The sequence below is a fragment of the Callionymus lyra genome, chromosome 14 (assembly GCF_982586985.1).
Source record: "Callionymus lyra chromosome 14, fCalLyr1.hap1.1, whole genome shotgun sequence".
Taxonomy (NCBI): Eukaryota; Metazoa; Chordata; class Actinopteri; order Syngnathiformes; family Callionymidae; genus Callionymus; species Callionymus lyra.
In genome coordinates, this window is record NC_141831.1 from 6,440,094 (window position 1) to 6,460,622 (window position 20,529).

General features: G+C 34.1%; 1 protein-coding gene across 1 annotated transcript; it reads left to right on the forward strand.

Annotated features, from left to right (window-relative positions):
• The first annotated feature begins 348 nt into the window (after positions 1-348).
• On the forward strand, positions 349-5,808 carry angptl5 (angiopoietin like 5). Its single transcript, XM_087807254.1, has 8 exons — positions 349-807; positions 1,876-2,014; positions 2,103-2,206; positions 2,269-2,362; positions 3,542-3,645; positions 3,734-3,854; positions 3,908-4,093; positions 5,476-5,808. The coding sequence occupies exons 1-8, from the start codon at positions 751-753 to the stop codon at positions 5,793-5,795; spliced, it is 1,125 nt and encodes a 374-aa protein (XP_087663380.1). The 5' UTR covers positions 349-750; the 3' UTR covers positions 5,796-5,808.
• The last annotated feature ends 14,721 nt before the right edge of the window (positions 5,809-20,529 follow it).

The window sequence follows — 20,529 nt, forward strand, 5'->3', positions numbered from 1 at the left end:
TACTGTATATCCAATGTATTTAACATAACCCAACACTTAAAAACAACAACATTTCAATTTCAAAACATTTTGAAGTTGATTCCGAATAAATATTCAGATTTGACTTTTACAAGGGGTTCCCTGAACATCTACTCCGGGAATCCCCCGTCATACGAAGCTTCGATGACTTCACGATCATGCTACAGAGTCTTGATGTCATCGAGCAGCTGCAGGAAGAACGAGTGGCTCTCTCGCAGTAACGTGGGACAGATGTGCCCCCCAAACACCCCCCAAACACCCCCCCAAACACCCCCCCGCCCCACAACATTCCACCCACTGACCACGGCTGTAAAGCCTCACAGGTTCCTTCACACTCTCCCGACGTCAGGCCGGAGCTGGAATGTCGTCTTCTTCCTCTCCGGCCAGTTAACGGCAGTAATTGGTCTCACCCCCCCCCACAGACGTGAGGGTCTCTGGGAGGAAACGTGATCCGGAGAAAGTGTTTCCGACGTTAGAGTTTTTTCCACATCTGTTTCTAATGGACGTCTCCTGTGCAGCCGCCGTCGTTGCTTATAAACAACGTCACTCTTCTTCGCTTCTGCTCGTTCAGCGACTTGTCCAAACACTTTTATGTGAAAGTGGTGTCGGTGGGATGTTGTCATGGGAGGAAACGGGGGGGAGAGACAGGAAGTTTGACGGCGCGAGATGACGAAGGAGACTCAGTGAGAGAGAAGACTTCAGTCCGGAGAGGATCGAGAACCACGAAGCGTGATGAGGACGACGAGCGTCTTCCTGTTGGTGGCGCTGTCTCGCCTGATCTCCTGCAAAGTACGTACTTCGGGGGTCGTCGTGTGAAACCGGTTCTTAGGTTTTCCTGGAATGAGACTGTTGACTGTTTTTTATGACGTTTATTTGAGAAATTATTGTCAATATCTTTGAATGCATTTGTTATTTTAGTTCAGCAACGACTTTTCCTACAGGTGACATGTGGTATTGCAGCTCCTAAAGCTGTCGACCAGTTCATCAGTTTATTCAAGTTATGTTTCGTGTTTTTTTTATTTTTATGAAGGTACTTTTGTTTCTTTATTATTCAATGATAAATAATTAAGTTGCTTCAATCAAAAAAAAAGAAGATGATTCAATAAAGAACATATTTTATATTCCAAAAATGTTGCTCCATTAAAAAACAGTTATTATTAGCTATTTTTCAATAAAAATAGTTGCTTTATTAAGAACATATTTTCAACAGAAAATTTGCTCAAATAACTAAATAAGTTTCAAAGAAAAAATATTTGTTTTACGATCCAAAAAAAGTTGCTTCAATCAAAATAATATTATGTTTAAAGTCGATTAAATAAAAAAAAAAATTGATTTAATAAAGAATAGTTGGTTTAATTAAAAACATGTTTCTAGGAAAAAAAAGACGCTTTTATTTTTTAATTAAAGAAAAAACATGTTTTTGGGTGAAATTGATATTGTTTTTATTCAGAGAATCAACATTTTACATTTTCTTTTCAAATAAATATTTTAAATAAAGGTTTATAACTTTACCTAAACTAAGTGTTTTTTCCATAAATAGATTTTATGTGACTTTGCCTCTTTTGTCTTTACTTAACTGTATGTTTGTAATAAATAAATAAATAAATAAAGTAAAATGAAATTTTCGATATTTTTATAAACATGAAAAAGTACATTTTAAGAAAATAAAAGTAGTCAGAATTAATATGTTTTGATGTCAAATAGTATTTTTAATCAAAGTTATCTGCAATATTTTCACACACAAAAAAAGAATAAAACACTTTAAAATATATGTTTTTTTTTTTTTTTTATTCTAAAATTATTTATAAAAAATAAATAGTTCTAAATAAGACTAATTTGGACGTCATTTGTCAACAGGTCGCTTCAGATAATGAGGGGTTCACGGACGCTGGAAAAACCCCAAAGCCTCTGGCAGGGGTCAAAGGTCGAGAGACCTGCTCCATACCCTGTGACATCACAGTCAAGCTGCTGCGCGACGAGAAACACTCTATCTGTGGTACATTATTATTATTATTATTATTATTATTATTATTATTATTATTATTATTATTATGACGGGTGTGTGTGTGTGTGTGTGTGTCCAGGCCAGCTCCAGCAGTCTCTGCTGACCTTCGGACGCAACACCCGCAAACTCATCCAGGATGTGATGGAGGAGCAACAGAGGGCTCTCGACATCCTCAGCGCGCAGGTGACGAGGTTGACGTCACTGGTGTTTCCCAGCTCGTCCTGAAGGTGGCGCCATATTTCCAGGTGACGGAGCTGATGACGAAAGTGCAGACGCTCAGCTCTGAGGTCCAGAGAAGCAACAGCGAGATGTTCTCCATCAAACCGGTGCCTTCACACGGTCAGTCCAGAACAACAACACATTTGGTTTTATAGTGAAAAATATCAATTAAAAACGTGTTTTTAAAAGAGTTTTCTTATAGTACAGTACAAGAAAAATACAACATTAAATAAAACAATAGACGTGGATTTTTAAGATAATATTCACCCTGATCATAAATGGACTTAATATGTTAATAATTTACTTTCAAATCGTAATAGCAGTGATAAATAATTCATGTTTTATGACATTTGTGGAAAATTGTATTGCTAAAAATGTCGTCGGTGTAAATATTTGATTTGAAAATAGGATTAAAAAGTGATAAATAACTCTTTTAAGTTTGTTTAAAGCAACATTTTTGACATACTTTTAAAGTATTTTAAATCAAATATTAAATAAACAGCAACAAATATTTACTAAATCAACATAAACGTATAAACATAGTAAACAAATGAAAATATGCTTTAACATAAATATGGTTTAGGTTAAAAGAAGAAAAGAGGAGGAATAGAAAAACGAGAGGAAAACTTAAAAGAGGATGGAGAATAAAGGGAAAATAATGAAGGAAAAAGAAAAATACAAAATAAGGAAATAAGAGACAGAAAAATTAAGAAAAAAGTAAAAAGAAAGAAAATACTTTTACCAAAGTAGAAAAACTAATTTGAAATGGAAAACTGAGAGAAACAAAAAAAGAGAGGAAGAGGAGGAAGAAGAGGAAGAGGGAAAAAAGAACAAAAAAAAATCAAGTATATTTAATGAGATCAATTAAAATAAAAGTTATTAAAACATAAAGAACAAAATGATCTTTTAGTTTTCTTATTATTTTCCTCCAAGTGTCTTCATTCCTTGAATGCTCCTCCCATGATGCAACACTAATAGACTCAGGGACTCATTCATTCCTCATGACATTAGATCGTTTAATTTATGGTGCAGGAGTGAAAACTGTGTTATTCTATGTTTATCTTTGATCTATGTTTTTTATATTTGCACTCTGTCATCCCTTGCACTTTGTTCTTTGATCGCCCTTTGTTCTTGTTCTTATGAAACTATGGTCTGCTGTGAACTGGGAACTCAATTTCCCGAAGTAGATCTCCAGAGGGATTAATGAAGTCTATCTTCTGACATGTTCATCCCAACATTCTTGCTCTCCTCGAGCGTCTGAAACATCAAAGTCACTCGCTGGTCCGCCGTGTGGTTCAGGGCGGGACTGCAGCGACATCAAAGACAACCTCATGTCGGTGGTGCCGAAGATCCCGAGCGGAATCTACATCGTCCACCCCGAGAACACGGACTCGTCCTTCGAGGTGACGCTCCCCCTCGCTCGTCGACCGTTGCCGTACGTTACGGGCCGTTGACCCAGACTTCACCTTACCTTACTTCACCTGGACGCAGGTGTTCTGCGAGATGGACTACATGGGCGGCGGCTGGACGGTGATGCAGCGGAGGACGGACGGACTGACCGACTTCAGGAGGCCGTGGCTGGACTACGTGGACGGGTTCGGACACCTGCCAGGTGCGCTCCTCACACGCAGTGTTAGAACCGTCTTTGAGCGTCGTGTTGTGCAGGCGAGCACTGGCTCGGGCTCCACAAGGTCTTCCACGTCGTCAACCAGAGAGACGCTCGCTTCCAGCTGCACGTGGCTCTGGTGTCCGAGGATGATGTCACTTCCTACGCCGCCTACGACGACTTCCGCCTGGACGACGAGACCCAGTTCTTCAGCATACACCTGGGCAGGTATTCAGGAAGTGCAGGTAATTAATAAATAATGTTGAAGAGAAACATGAAGCAAACAATACGTATTAAAACCTTTATCTAGTGGGAAATTATTAAAAATACTGACAAAAGAATCATTAAATTATTTTGAATATTAAGTTAATAAATAAGTAAGTAAAGTTAAGTTAAAATTTGGGTTTCTTCACAATTAGTACGGAATATTGAATTTCACGTTTTAAATAATTAACTAATTTCTATAATCAAAAGTTTTTTTGTTTTTTTTAATGTATTAAAAATATATATATATTTTCAAAATAAATATAAAAATATTTCCACATAGAGTTTGATATTCGTATTCCAATCATTATAAAAATAAATAAACCAAAAATCAATATAAACTTTTTATAAACTTTTTACTTTCGCTGCTTCATAAGCTTCACTAGCTACTCGTGTAAGAAGCTGAATTAGCTTTATTAGCTTCCTTAGCGGTTTTACCTTTATGAGAAGCATTAACTGCTTTAACATTATTATTTTTATTAGCTTCTCTAGCTACTTTAGCTCAATTAGCTGCATTAGCTTCATTAGCTTTCTTAGCTGCTTTACCTTTATTCGTTATATTAGCTTCTCTAGCTACTTTAGCTTAATAAGATGAATTAGCTGAATGAGCTGCTTTATCTTTGTGGGAGGTGTTAGCTGATTTAGCCTTATTCGTTTTTATTAGCTTCTCTAGCTACTTTAGCGTAATAAGCTTCATTAGCCACTTTAGCTAAATTAGCTGCATTAGCTCCATTGGCTTCCTTAGCTTCTTAACCTTTATGAGAGGTATTAGCTGCTTTAACATAAATAATTTTATTATCTTCTCTAGCTACTTTAGCTGCTTTACCTTTATGAGAGGCATTAGCTGCTTTAACATTATTTGTTTTATTAGCTTCTCTAGCTACTTTAGCTGCTTTACCTTTATGAGAGGCATTAGCTGATTTAACATTATTTGTTTTATTAGCTTCTCTAGCTACTTTAACACAATCAGCTGCATTACTTAATTAGCTTTCTTAGCTGCTTTAACTTTATGAGAGGCATTAGCTGATTTAGATTTATTAGTGACAATAAAAGAAAGTCTAAAGTCTAAAGTCTATCTCTAGCTACTTTAGCTCAATTAGCTGCATTAGCTTCATCAGCTTCTTTAGCTACTTGGTCTTAATTAGTTACATGAGCTACATAAGCTTTATTAGCTTCATCAGCTACTTTAGCCTAATTAGCAAGTTAAAAAATGTATTTTATTTAATATTTTTATTTTAATACTTATCGATAAAGTAACGGATAAAAAAATAGACTTATTACCGATGTATATACGTATATATATAAATATTTATACATGGAATTGAGTGTGCGGTTGTGTGTGTGTGTGTGTGTGTGTGTGGAGGTGATGCATTCCGAGGCTACGACCAGGACCAGAACCAGGACACGGCTCCGTTCAGCTCCTCAGACGTGGACAACGACGGCTGCAACCCGTCCTGCTCCATGGGGAACCTGACGGTGGAGAGCTGCAGCGCTCAGCAGAACCGGACCGCCTGGTGGTTCAACCAGTGCGGCCTCGCCAACCTCAACGGCTCCCCGGACGACACCGACCGGAACCAGGCCCGGAAGACTCACATCCTGTGGGACACCTGGAGACACAACGGAGTTCCTCACAGTATCAAGTCGGTCACCATGAAGATCCGAAGGATCGCGACCAACAACTGACGACCAACGGAAGAATCTCTCAATAAATACTTTGAGCAAAACACATGGTCGCAGTTTTATCTCAAATATGTTCATTTTTTTGATGAAATACAGTGAAATATGAAATATATATAATACAATAAAATAAGTTACTAGTACAGAACCTTTTATTTATTTAAATAAGACAAAAATAAATACAAATTTTTTTATTAATTAATGTTAATACACAAGCTAAACCTAATACAATTGTTACAAAATAGAATAAATTGTGTTTTTATTCTTGAAAAAATATGTTCTTTCATTACAATATGTACAATAAACTTGAATATTTACAGTAAATAATGATTCCGGAATGCAATAAAGTAAGGATTTAAATTATTTTAGTATCCAATCAAATTAGAAGTTACTACAATTAAAAAAGGTTAATTCGGTTTAAAAAAAAGGAAAAAAAAGAAAATGCTTCAAATAAATGTAATATTTTCAATAAAAAATAGGAAATACTTTGATTAAAAATGACAGCTTCAAAACAAAATTCTCCTCTATAAAAAAAATGTGTACTTCTTTCAAGTAAATAAAAAAAAATAAACAACAAGTGCAATTGAATGAAAAAACGTTCTTGGGGATAAAATAAGACGACATTTTTCATCCCACAATATGACCTAAAAAGAAAAGAGATTAAATTAAATAAATACAAAAATTAATATATTTTTATTTCATTTGATTGAAGCAACTTTTTTTTAAAGTAAAAATAAATAAATAAATCTGATTCCTCAAAAGTAATCATTAAATAATATTGCATAATATTTATAATATATTAAAGTACATTTTAAATAAATATATTAAAAATGGTTTTCCCTTCTATCATCAATTGTTTCAGTTCTATTACTGTTTTTTTTATTTTTTTTTAATGTTATTGTTACTTTCACTTTCTGTTTTATTTAGGTTACAGTTTTTCTTCTCCTTCTTATTTGTCAAAAATAAGTAAATCGTTCAGTCAAGTTTGTAGTCATTTAATTATTATTATTTTCTTTCTTTTTTTTCTTTACAAATAATTAATAATAAATATTATTTCAAACCAAAAAAGCATACCTCTTAATGTTATATTTTAATTTGTAAAATAATTAAATAAATCTCGAACTGTTTTATAATACCTTACGGACTTGTACTTTTCTTTTAAGCTCATTTTAAATACTAAATTATTGTTTCTTCGTAGCTTTAGCTTGCAAGCTAGCATTATGTAATACACCATGTGTTCCACACAGTGGCGCTATGACCATTTACTAAATCAGAAATTTTGATTATCGTGAAAAGTTTAGAGAAGTTTTCTATATAACGTCGTGTTTACCTTTTTCAGTATTAAAAACACGTCTATCCTTCGTTTTATTGATCTTCAAGCGTAAAGACTAACATTTAAAATAAAATATAAAACGAAGAATAATCCCACACCCCAAAATAATATCAAATATAAATATCAAATAATATAAATACTAATTCATAATTTCATATGTTTATAAATACATACTTTCATAATTGTTTTTTTTAAAATATATAATTAAAAACGAACCAAGAAGTGCATGTGTTCAGTTCTTGTGATTTACCATTCGTTCCATGATTCTGACTGTAAATGATCTTCTGTGTGACATCCATCCACGTCAGAGCGACTTATCTCTGCACAACATCACAGGCGTGACACGAGATGAAACCTTCATTCACACCAGATATGTTTGTGTTGTTATCAACTGACCTGCTTATATTCATTTATATTCGTTTAACGAGTAACTATGTTTCATCTCTTGCACTTTTTATTTGCTGTAACTTAAAATAACTTGTAAAACGAATAGATATTGAGTAAGAAAGTGTTAATAGTTTACTTTAATTAGCTGTATTTTCTGCAGTAGCTACTTTAGCTTAATTAGCTACTTTAGCTTCATTAGCTTCATCAGCTACTTTAGATTAATTAGCTGCATTAGCTCCATTAGCTTCATTAGCTACTTTAGCTTCATTAGCTACTTTAGCCTCATTAGCTACTTTCATTTCATTAGCTACTTTAGCTTCATTAACTACTTTAATTTCATTAGCTACTTTAGGCTCATTACGTACTTTAATTGTATTAGCTACTTTAGCTTCATTAGCTACTTTAATTTCATTGGCTGCTTTAGCTTCATTAGGTACTTAAATTTCATTAGCTACTTTAGCTTCATTAGCTACCTTAACTTCATTAGCTACTTTAACGTCATTAGCTACTTTAATTTCATTAGCTACTTTAATATCATTATCTACTTTAACACCATTAGCTACTTTAGATTCACTAGCTACTTTAACGTCATTAGCTACTTTAGCTTCATTAGCTACTCTAATTTTATAAGCTTCTTCAACTTCATTAGTTACTATAATTGTATTAGCTACTTTAGCTTCATTAGCCACTTTAATTTAATTAGCTACTTTAGTTTCATTAGGTACTTTAATTTCATTAGCTACTTTAGCTTCATTAGCTACTTTAATTTCATTAGCTACTTTAGCTTCATTTACTACTTTAATTTCATTAGCTACTTTAGCTTCATCAACAACTTTAATTTCATCAGCTACTTTAGCTTCATTAGGTACTTTAATTCCATTAGCTACTTTAGCTTCATTAGGTACTTTAATTTCTTTAGCTACTTTAGCTACTTTAGCTTCATTAGCTACTTTAACTTCATTAGCTACTTTAATGTCATTAGCTACTTTAGCTTCATTAGGTTATTTCATTTCATTAGCTTCATTAGCTACTTTAACTTCATTAGCTACTTTAATGTCATTAGCTACTTTAGCTTCATTAGCTACTGTAAACTCATTAGCTTCTTTAACTTCATCAGCTACTTTAACATCATTAGCTTCTTTAGCCTTATTAGCTACTTTAATTTCACTAGCTTCTTTAAATGTATTAGCTACTTTTTCTTCATTATCTGATATTTTACTGTCCTTACACATATATCCACACATGTATTTAATCTATAAATATAATATCAACTGTTTTCTGTGACATCCTGTGACGCCGGAGAGAAGACGTCTGTGCGGAAGCAGCAGGTTCAGACAAACAAATCTGGTTTGCGGTGAAATATGAAAATGTCAAAGCTGCTGCAGAATGTTTAATCCAATAGAGCCGATGATGGATGGAGTAAACAGACGGCGGGAGGAGGAGAGAACACTTTCCCCCGATAAATGCATGAAACTTGACAAAGCTTGGATGAAAGATACCGGATCATTTGTCTTGGGAAAATCTTTTTAGCGTGACATCTAGTCGAGGGTTGTAGCTGGTGCATCATTAAGATACAATTTAGCCCAGAATAACAGCGACAACATGTAACTCAGTAGGTTTTTGAAGAAAAGAATTTAGCCCTAAAATAATACTTCGTCCAGAACCAGTAACTCCAGTTTAAAAAATCAATCCCTGATATTTTAATTTAAGACATTTCTTATCGATCATTTCATTGGTCTATTGTTCATCTTAGCTCTTTTTTTTACTTTGTTCTCGTGTCGGATGCTGTGTGCTGACTGGAACGCTTATATTAGAAATAACTTTACAAGGGATCAATAAAGTTCTATCTATTTATTTTACATGGTTCTAGAGTAAAAAATAAAAACAACGTTAATGTTATTAGAGGCCTTTGTAGCTTCTTTAGCTTCATTAGCTACATTAGCTTAATTAGCTGCATTAGCTTCTTTAGCTTTATCAGTTAGTTTATTTTAATTAGCTGCATTTGCTTCATTATCTACTTAAGCTTCATAAGATACATCAGCTACTTCAGCTTAATTAGCTACTTTAGCTTCATTAGCTACTTTAGCTTAATTTGCTAATTTAGCTTAATTAGCTGCATTAGCTTCTTTAGCTTCATTAGTTAGTTTATTTTAATTAGCTGCATTTGCTTCATTATCTACTTTAGCTTCATAAGCTTCAACAGCTACTTCAGCTTAATTAGCTACTTTAGCTTCATTAGCTACATTAGCTTAATTTGCTACTTTAGCTTAATTAGCTGCATTATCTCCATTAGCTACTTTAGCTTAAGTAGCTGCATTAGCTACTTAAGTGTCATTAGCTAGTTTAGCATAACTAACTGCCTTTGCTTAATTAGCTTCTTTAACTTCATTAACTACTTTAATTTTATTAGCTACTTTAGCTCAATTAGCTGCATTAGTTTCATTAGCTTCTTAAGCTACTTTTTCTTAACTAGCTGCATAAGCTTCATCAGCGACTTCTGCTTCATTAGCTGCATTAGCTTAATTAGCTACTTTAGCTTCATTAGCTTCATTAGCTTCATTAGCTACATTAGCTTAATTTGCTACTTTAGCTTAATTAGCTGCATTATCTCCATTAGCTACTTTAGCTTAAGTAGCTGCATTAGCTACTTAAGTGTCATTAGCTAGTTTAGCGTAACTAACTGCCTTTGCTTAATTAGCTTCTTTAACTTCATTAACTACTTTAATTTTATTAGCTACTTTAGCTCAATTAGCTGCATTAGTTTCATTAGCTTCTTAAGCTACTTTTTCTTAACCAGCTGCATAAGCTTCATCAGCAACTTCTGCTTCATTAGCTGCATTAGCTTAATTAGCTACTTTAGCTTCATTAGCTTCATTAGCTTTATTTGCTACTTTAGCTTAATTAGCTGCATTATCTCCATTAGCTACTTTAGCTTAAGTAGCTGCATTAGCTACTTAAGTGTCATTAGCTAGTTTAGCGTAACTAACTGCCTTTGCTTAATTAGCTTCTTTAACTTCATTAACTACTTTAATTTTATTAGCTACTTTAGCTCAATTAGCTGCATTAGCTTCATTAGCTACTTTAGTTTCATTAGCTGCATTTGCTTCAATCCGCTACTTTAGCTCCATAAGCTATATTAGCTTCATTCGCTACTTTAGCGTGTGTGTTGTAGTTTAAATGGCTCTATGACGTTAACTATTGAATCTTATCTCCGATGGTGAGAATGAAATGATTGTCGAGTGGATGTGTGCGTTCTTTGCTAGCTTGTGTGGCGACACAAAGACATCAGTGCCAAGTACAGAGTTATTTCGGTGTAGTATTCTCTCGCAGAAAGTCCAGGAACACAGAGGAATGGTTTGTGAGTGTGGAGGAGAAAAACTCAAACCCACTTTGGTATGCAAAACAACATTTTCTAAACGTAGCCCGGAGGCCGCGGAGCACAGGAAAGGTACTGTACTCCGAGCAGAGGCCGATTATGCAACACAATCACCAACTCTTCATTCATTAGTATCTCTCGACAAAACACTGAAGTACGACTTAAAAGCCTTCGCCGCCTCTACCGACCCCGGGAGGACATTCCTCCTCCTTCATCACATTGATTTTACAGACCACACTCCTTCGCTTCTGTTCATAAAAATGACGAACGCGCCGCTATAACGCCACAGCGAACACAAGGAAACTGCTGCTACACGACTCACACGCCTCATAAACCTGTGGAAACCAATCTATCTCGGTAGTAAAACAACAACGTGATCTCGGGCCAAGATAATAACAATAATATTAGTCTCGTATTAGACGTTTGAACACTAAATACTTTGATTATAAATGTAATGATCTGATAAATTAAGATTAAACATCACTAGGTAACACAAGGTAGAGGTTGAAAATGAAGTATCTAGTTTAAACATCGGGAAAGTGCAGCCCACTTTTACAGCTGCTTTAGCTTCCTTAGATATATTAGCTTCCTTAGCTGCATTAGCTTTGTTAGCCACTTCAGATTTTGTATTTAGGTGAAATGACTCTGAGACATTTATCTGAAAAGTGGAGTAATTATTTGTAACATTTCAATAGCTTCAATAGCTTCTTTAGCTTCCTTGGCTGCATTAGCTTCCTTAGCTGCATTAGCTTTGTTAGCCACTTTAGATTTTGTATTGTGGTTTAATGGCTCGGAAACATTTTTTTTGATAAGTGGAGTAATTATTCGTCACATTTCAGTAGCTTCTTTAGTTTCCTTAGCTGCATTAGCTTCCTTAGCTGCATTAGCTTTGTTAGCCACTTTAGATTTTGTATTGTGGTTTAATGGCTCTGAGACATTTATCTGAAAATTGGAGTAATTATTCGTAATGTTTCAATAGCTTCTTTAGCCTCTTTAGCTTCTTTAGCTTAATTAGCTGCATTAGCTTCATTAGCTGATTTGGCTTCATTAGCTTCAAATTGTGCCTTATATGTGGAACAATATTGTAGCATAGCAACTTTAGCGCAATACTTTTAAGATGAATGACTAGTTCAAGTCTAAGTATGACTATAGGGTTTATGTTTTGCAACTTTTGCTTTGTTGTTTTTTGTCATTTTTTGGTCAAGTATTTATTTCCAGCTAAAAGATGTAAAGTAAGTACGTAATAGTACGTAAGTAATATTTATAAAGAATTCACACATTTTCTAGTGTTGGGAATATATTAGTTATATACAAAAATGTGTGTTTTTGTGTTCATGCTAATGTAGCGACCAGCGCTCATTTTTCTTCGTCTTCAAATTCCTCCAAAAAAACACTTAAAATCATCCAAATACCTTCATACTGCTCGTCTGTAACAGCTAACCTTACAGCTAGCCTAGCAGCTTCTGCTAAAAAACAATCTTAAAATAAAGACTTATTTATGTTTTTAGGGACAATTTCTAATGCGGAGGCTTCAGTACAAGACGGACGCTACAGACGACCAGTATTGAGGTATTTGGATGTTGTTTAGTGTCTTTTTTGGAAGAAGACAAAGACGAAGTAAATGCTGGTCGCTACGTTAGCATGAACATACACTTTTGTCTATAACTGTATAATTACTTTGAAAATAATTCCAACATTAGTCGACATCAGGGCGAGTTGAAAATGAATGAAATCTGTATTTTGGCTGAATAATCTCTACATGCGAACTAAAGAAAAATAGATTAAATGTATATAAAAACACAATGAAATTATAGTGTTGGACTATTTATATTTATTTTATTGGATATTTGGGCTTCTTGCTCCTTATGTTTTATCGTTATCAAGATTAAACCTTAGAATATTTTTTACAAATCCATTTTGCGTTGATTGTGAATCCATTAATCAGACAAATAATGTACTTTTTCTGATACATTTTTGTAATCTTCCTCAAATATTGAGTGTGTACACATCAAGCCAAACAGGAAGTGAGCCACACAGAAACAAGCTTGTCCTGCTAAACAAGTGTAAAAGTTTCTGCGAAATTCAGTTTGTTTTACTAGAAGTGACTCACTGTGGTTGCTGTGTATTTACTTGATTACACAAGAAGAGACGACGCACTGGATTCACCTTGACTTTCTATTACAAACGTGTCACACTTAAGGATTGTGTAGACAGTGTGTGTTTGTCTCCGCGGCTCTTTAAACACTTTTCGTTGACAAATGCAACATCAACCAGCATTCCAGTAAAAAAAAATAATAAATAAAGCATGCAAATTGTAAATATAAATAAAGTATAAAACAGGTTTGGGGTTAGTTGTGTGTATGTGTGAATATATTTGGTTATTCGTTTGTTTTTAAATGTAAACATGTACAATTTATTTGTTTTGTATATTTGGGTAATTTGGAAATAAAGTTCATTATTTGAAATAGAAGCTAGTGTTTGTTGATGCTACCACAGTAATGACAACAGCTAGCAGGACCAGTGGAAACAGTAAATGGTGTCAGTTTAACAAGTACTGTAAATGTTAGTAAAAGTACTAGACTAGTTGCTATCAACACCTGATGTAACTGCTTTATCTTTAATAGCATATTTGATAGCGAATTTAGCTTCATTAGCAGTTTTAGATTCATTAGCCGCTTTAGATTCATTAGGTGCTTTAGATTCATTAGCCGCTTTAGCTCTATTTGCTGCTTTAGCTTCATTAGCTACATTAGCTTCACTTGCTGCTTTAGCTTCATAGGCTAGTTTAGCATTTTTGATGTTGTTTATTAATGGCTCTTAGAAATGTATCTGAAAACTGTATTTATTAATCTTATCTTCAATGGTGAGATTTTACTTGCTGCTTTAGCTTCATTAGTACTTTAGCTTTATTCACAGATTTAGCTTCAATAGCTGCATTAGCTCCATTAGCTAGTTTAGATTCATTAGCTTCATTAGCTGCTTTAGGTTCACTAACTTAACGAGCTTCATCAGTGACTTTAGCTTCAATCGCTGCATTAGCTGCTTCATTAGCTGCTTCATTGGCTACTTTAAGTTAAAAGTCTGCATTAGATAATTGAGCTTAAATAGCTTCATTAGCTTGACTTGGTGATTTAGCTTCATAAACTAGTTTAGCTTTTTTTTGATGTTGTTTAACAGGTCTTAAAAATGTATCTGAAAACTGAAAGCTACTTAATCTTGTCTTTAATGGTAAAACTTTACTAGCTGCTTTAGCCCTATTATTACTTAAGCTTCATTAGTACTTTTGCTTTATTAGATAATTTAGCTTCAATAGCTGCATTAGCTCCATTAGCTATTTTAGCTTCATAGCTTCAATAGCCACTTAAGGTTCACTAACTTAAATAGCTTTATTAGCTACTTTAGCTTCAATGGCGGCATTTGCTATTCAAGCATCATTAGCTACTTTTGTTTCATTAGCCGCATTAGCTACTGTAGATTCAGAAGCTACTTTGGTTTCAATAGCAGCATTTGCTATTTTAGCTTCATTAGCTTCATTAGCTACTTTTGCCTCACTAGCTGGATTAGCTAGCTTCATTAGCTTAAATCACTACCTTAGCTCCATTAGCTTCCTTAGCTACTTTGGCTTCAGTAGCTTCATTAGCTACTTTAGCTTAACTAACATTAATCACTACTTTAGCTTCATGAGCTTCATTAGCTACTTTTGCCGCATTATCTGGATTAGCTAGATTCATTAGCTTAATTCACTACTTTAGCTCCATTAGCTTCATTAGCTACTTTGGCTTCATAAGCTTCATTAGCTACTTTAGCTTAATTAGCTACTTTTTCCTCGTCAGATGGATTAGCTAGCTTCATTAGCCTAATTCACTACTTTAGCTTCATTTGCTACTTTAGCTTCATTAGCTTCATTAGCTACTTTTCCTCGTCAGATAGATTAGCTTGCTTCATTAGCTTAATTCACTACTTTAGCGCCATTTGCTACTTTAGCTTCATTAGCTTCTTTAGCTGTTCTTGTCATACCAGTAGTAGCTTCATACGAGTCAACGTGGCAGTAGCTAAAAAACATTTTTTGTTGTTGTCACAGATGTTTTATTTGAACAATTTATGAAGTAACATCAGTCGTCGACGGACACATGCCGTCACACCAGAGAGAGGAGGATGGAAGGAGAGCTGGAAAAAAAGCAGTAGACGGAGATGTCAGGTATGCAGAGGCTGATGCTATGTGGTTGTTCCGACAACACAGCTGTGTGTGTCCACACCCTGTTGAAGTGTGTGTGTGTGTGTGTGTGTGTGTGTGTGTGTGTGTAGTCTGACCACTGGGCAGGTGTGTCCACTGGAACATTATGTCTGGTGATCCAGATCACATGACCACGAATTCCATCCTTCGGATTGCTAGCTTAGATGCTACGACGCTGGTTTCATAAGGTGTTGACCACAGTGTTTCCATGCGACAGCTGAAGGATGGAAACCAAACACCTTCTCAGGAGCAACACGGACGTTATGTCGCGTCACAAAAGAGAACAAAAGAAAGAATAAAAACGTGCCCGAGCACTTTCCTGGATTCTTCCTCCCATACTTTCCATTCTTTGAATACACACAGATCCGGTAATAGGAACCAGAACCGGAGCAGGTCCGGACACGCCGCCGTAGACGCAGACAATAACAACCGAGGCAGATGCTGCACAAGAGCTTGTCGGGGAGTCGAACCGGCAACTGTCGTCCAGAGATAAGAGATTGGAAAAATGCAAATACATTTTTAAGGCGAGAGGATGAGAAGAGACGTCCTGTGGCTTGAGATGATGACCAAGAGTTTTAGCAAAAGACTTCTTAAAAGTTGCTTCAAGAAAAAAGTTGCATTAGTTGAAATAAAATGATTTTCAATTAAAAAAGTTGTTCAATTTAAAGGAAAGTTGCTTCAAAAAAAGAATTTGCTTAAATTTAAATAAAACAGTTTCAATTATAATACAATATTTGCAATAGAAAAGTAGCTTCAATTTTTATAAAGTTGCTTTAATCAAAATAAAATATTTTCAATAAAATGGTTGTTTTAATTAATAAAAAAAAAGCAGTTTTGATCAACAAAAAAGTTGCATTTAATTGAAATAAAATGTTTTTCAATTAGAAAAGTTGCTTAAAAAAAAGTTGCTTTAATTATAATCAAATATTTGCATTAAAAAAGTAGCTTCAATTTTTTAAAAGTTTGCTTTAATGAAAATAAAATATTTTCTTTAAAAGAGTAGTTTTAATGAAAAACAGTAGCTTTAATCAACAAAAAAGTTGTTTTAATAAAAATAAACGATTTGCATTTAAAAAAATCGTTTTAATAAAAACAAAATGCTTCTATCAAAATAAAAAATATGTTTTTCAATACAAAACGTTTTTTTTAACCAAAATGAAAATATTATCAATAAGAAGTACCTTTAATAAAAACGTAGCTAGAAAAAAATTTGCTTAAAAAAAAAGAAGCTCCAATAAAAAAATTACTTTTTCTATCAAAGGATATATAATATATATCAATTGATAAAAAAATAAAAAAATAAGTGTTTCCTTTTTTCGATGGAAGCATTTAATTAATTAATTTAATTTAAGCAATAATTTTTATTGAAAATACATTTTTTGATTCAAGAATATTTTTCTTTTTTGATTGAGTCAACTTTTGTTCAATAGAAGTAACTTTTTATTCGTAAACTTCTCCATAGTTTCTTTGATTTAAATCTTATTGTTTAATTCAAGAAATTCTTCTTTAATAAAATCACTTTTATACGTTAAAAATGTTGTTTTTTAATTTGTATTTTCATTGAAGCAACTTTTCTTCTATAGAATAAGGAAGTGTAGTGAAGGTCACTGTATCCTCTCGTCCTCAGAACATGTAGAGAAGCAGCGACAAGAGCATGAAAACAGCCTCAGGAATCCGCCCGACAACCGCCGACTGTCGTTTCTGACGTCTTGACCCGAACAAATCTTAGCTGGTCCGACGGTGAGTCCGACAGGTGAGCAGATCCTCACAGGAGTCGCCGGCAGATTATCTTCCGGGCTTAGCTGGTCTCCGAGCCGGTCTGAGCCAAATCCACCTTCACTCGTGGTCGGCGAGAGTGTGGCCTGATCCGGAGGAACGACGGCAGCGCTTGATAGATCCGCGTCTCTGGACAAAAGCTGGAAAATCACTCGGAGAAAGTTCCTTATTTGTCCCCAAAATTAACTCTAATGAATAATAATAATAATAATATTACTTCACCGGATACCTCTTCAAATAATCTGTTTTTAAAAGTATATAATTGATACATACGTCTGCAGACAACCATCTTGAAATCATTTCCCAAAAATGCGTTTATAATCTGTGGCAAACATGAGAGAAATTTACCCAGAAATACATATATTTTAAAGTTTTTAACTATTTATTCTGGCATGTTAAGTATTTATTTTCATTATTTTTTAAGTTCATCTTATTAACAACCTTTTTTTTTACACCACAAACTGGTTTAATTTCTGAATTTTGATAATGGATAAAAATCAGTAAAAAAAAAAAAAAAAGATCATGAAAATAAACAAAAACTAGCAGAGTCTGCACGATATTTACACTTTTATTTGACTATTTTACAGGCTTATGAATGAATTCTAAGGATAAAATCTAGTTTTAAAATAAAGAAAGTAATAATCAATCCAAAATGGAATCGTTTGAAGTATTTTTTCTTTCTGCGCGGTCTCATATGAAAGACCTCAGGGACAATACTACACATATATACTTGTTACTACACTATCACAACACCAGAGTCAAGTACTAAACAATACTACACATATATACTTGTTACCACACTATCAAAACACCAGAGTCAAGTACTGGACAATACTACACATGTATACTTGTTACTACACTATCACAACACCAGAGTCAAGTACTGGACAATAGTACACATATATCCTTGTTACAACACTATCACAACACCAGAGTCAAGTACTGGACAATACTACACATATATCCTTGTTACTACACTATCACAACACCAGAGTCAAGTACTGGACAGTACTAAACATATATACTTGTTAATACAATATCACAACACCAGAGTTAAGTACTGGACAATACTACACATATATACTTGTTACTACACTATCACAACACCAGAGTCAAGTACTGGACAATACTACACATATATCCTTGTTACTACACTATCACAACACCATAGTCAAGTACTGGACAATGCTACACATATATCCTTGTTACTACACTATCACAACACCATAGTCAAGTACTGGACAATACTACACTTATATACTTGTTACTACACTATCACAACACCATAGTCAAGTACTGGACAATGCTACACATATATCCTTGTTACTACACTATCACAACACCATAGTCAAGTACTGGACAATGCTACACATATATCCTTGTTACTACACTATCACAACACCAGAGTCAAGTACTGGACAATACTACACATATATCCTTGTTACTACACTATCACAACACCAGAGTCAAGTACTGGACAATACTACACATATATACTTGTTAATACAATATCACAACACCAGAGTTAAGTACTGGACAATACTACACATATATACTTGTTACTACACTATCACAACACCATAGTCAAGTACTGGACAATACTACACATATATACTTGTTACTACACTATCACAACACCATAGTCAAGTACTGGACAATACTACACATATATACTTGTTACTACACTATCACAACACCATAGTCAAGTACTGGACAATGCTACACATATATCCTTGTTATTACTAAAAACTAGCTAAAGTTTATCATCTTTTGCTAAATAAATGGTTTAAATTGTAACTTCATTCATGTAATATATACATAGAGGTGGTGGTGTCAGGCCTGCAGACTGTTTCATGCACACTTCCTTTCATACGGTCTTAGATCTGAGCAGTCACATGACAGGTCTTATAACATGTCTATATACCTACATGGCTCAGTAGCAACATGCTAACGCAGCTAGCAAAACGCTCAAATCATTGGGTTCAAAAGCTCAAAAACAATCCTCTTGAATCAATCATTTTTAGACGCATTTTGATCAAAAACATCCTCTTCTGTGTTCCTGGGACGGCGAGTCTCTCCCTCCTCTCGCCCTCCACTCTCTCTGGGCGGAGAGAGATTAACGGATAATCCCGTCGATCTCCGAGAAAAAGCCACTTCTGGTGCCACAATGGATTTTCACTCAGTCCTTCAGGGTAAGGACGAACCTGAGCGTCGACTTAAAGTACGAGACGTCAAAGAAGTTCTGCAGTACCACTTGTTTTGTTTATTTCAGTTGAGAAACCCATACATCTTCTACTTTAAAATAAATAAAAAACTAATGAAAATATTTATTGAACAATACTATATTTTTATATCGTGATACTGTATTATCAAGGATATATGTGTAGTATTGTCGAGTACTTGACTCTGGTGTTGTGATAGTGTAGTCACAAGTATATATGTGTAGTATTGTCGAGTACTTGACTCTGGTGATGTGATAGTGTAGTAACAAGTATATATTTGTAGTATTGTCGAGTACCTGACTCTGGTGTTGTGATAGTGTAGTCACAAGTATATATGTGTAGTATTGTCAGTACTTGACTCTGGTGTTATGATAGTGTACTAACAAGTATATATTTGTAGTATTGTCCAGTACTTGACTCTGGTGTTGTGATAGTGTAGTAACAAGTATATATTTGTAGTATTGTCCAGTACTTGACTCTGGTGTTGTGATAGTGTAGTAACAAGTATATATTTGTAGTATTGTTGAGTACTTGACTCTGTTGTTGTGATAGTGCAGTAACAGGATATATGTGTAGTATTGTCCAGTACTTGACTCTGCTGTTGTGATAGTGTAGTAACAAGTATATATTTGTAGTATTGTCCAGTACTTGACTCTGGTGTTGTGATAGTGTAGTAACAAGTATATATTTGTAGTATTGTTGAGTACTTGACTCTGTTGTTGTGATAGTGTAGTAACAAGTATATACAGTATATGTAGTATTGTCCAGTACTTGACTCTGGTGTTGTGATAGTGTAGTAACAAGTATATATTTGTAGTATTGTCAAGTACTTGACTCTGGTGTTGTGATAGTGTAGTAACAAGTATATACGTGTAGTATTGTCCAGTACTTGACTCTGGTGTTGTGATAGTGTAGTAGCAAGTATATATGTGTAGTATTTTCCAGTACTTGACTCTGGAACCTGCTGGACTCACTGTATCCTCTCGTCCTCAGTCATCATTCTTCCTTTATCTGTGGAGGACGTAATGACTGCGGCCATCTAGGGACTAAAAGTTTAGTGAAGAAATTCTGTGAATATTTACATAATTGTAAATTTCAACTTTATTTAACTGTAAACCATAAAAGATAAATAATAATAAAAAGATTTAAAAGCCAAATAATTGTATTTATTTAATTATTCTATTTTTTTAATCTTTATTAATTCACATAGAAATTATTTATGCGTTGAAAAACAATGAACGGGGGGAAAAAAAATGGATGGTTTTTAAAAATGCAAAGTCTGATTTTGACATTAAAAATTATTATTAATAATATTCATATTTACCTCAATAAATACTTAACATCTTTCTTTAGCCACAAAAACAACAACAAAAAAAACACATTAACGTCGTTCTAACAAATCCCTGAATTCA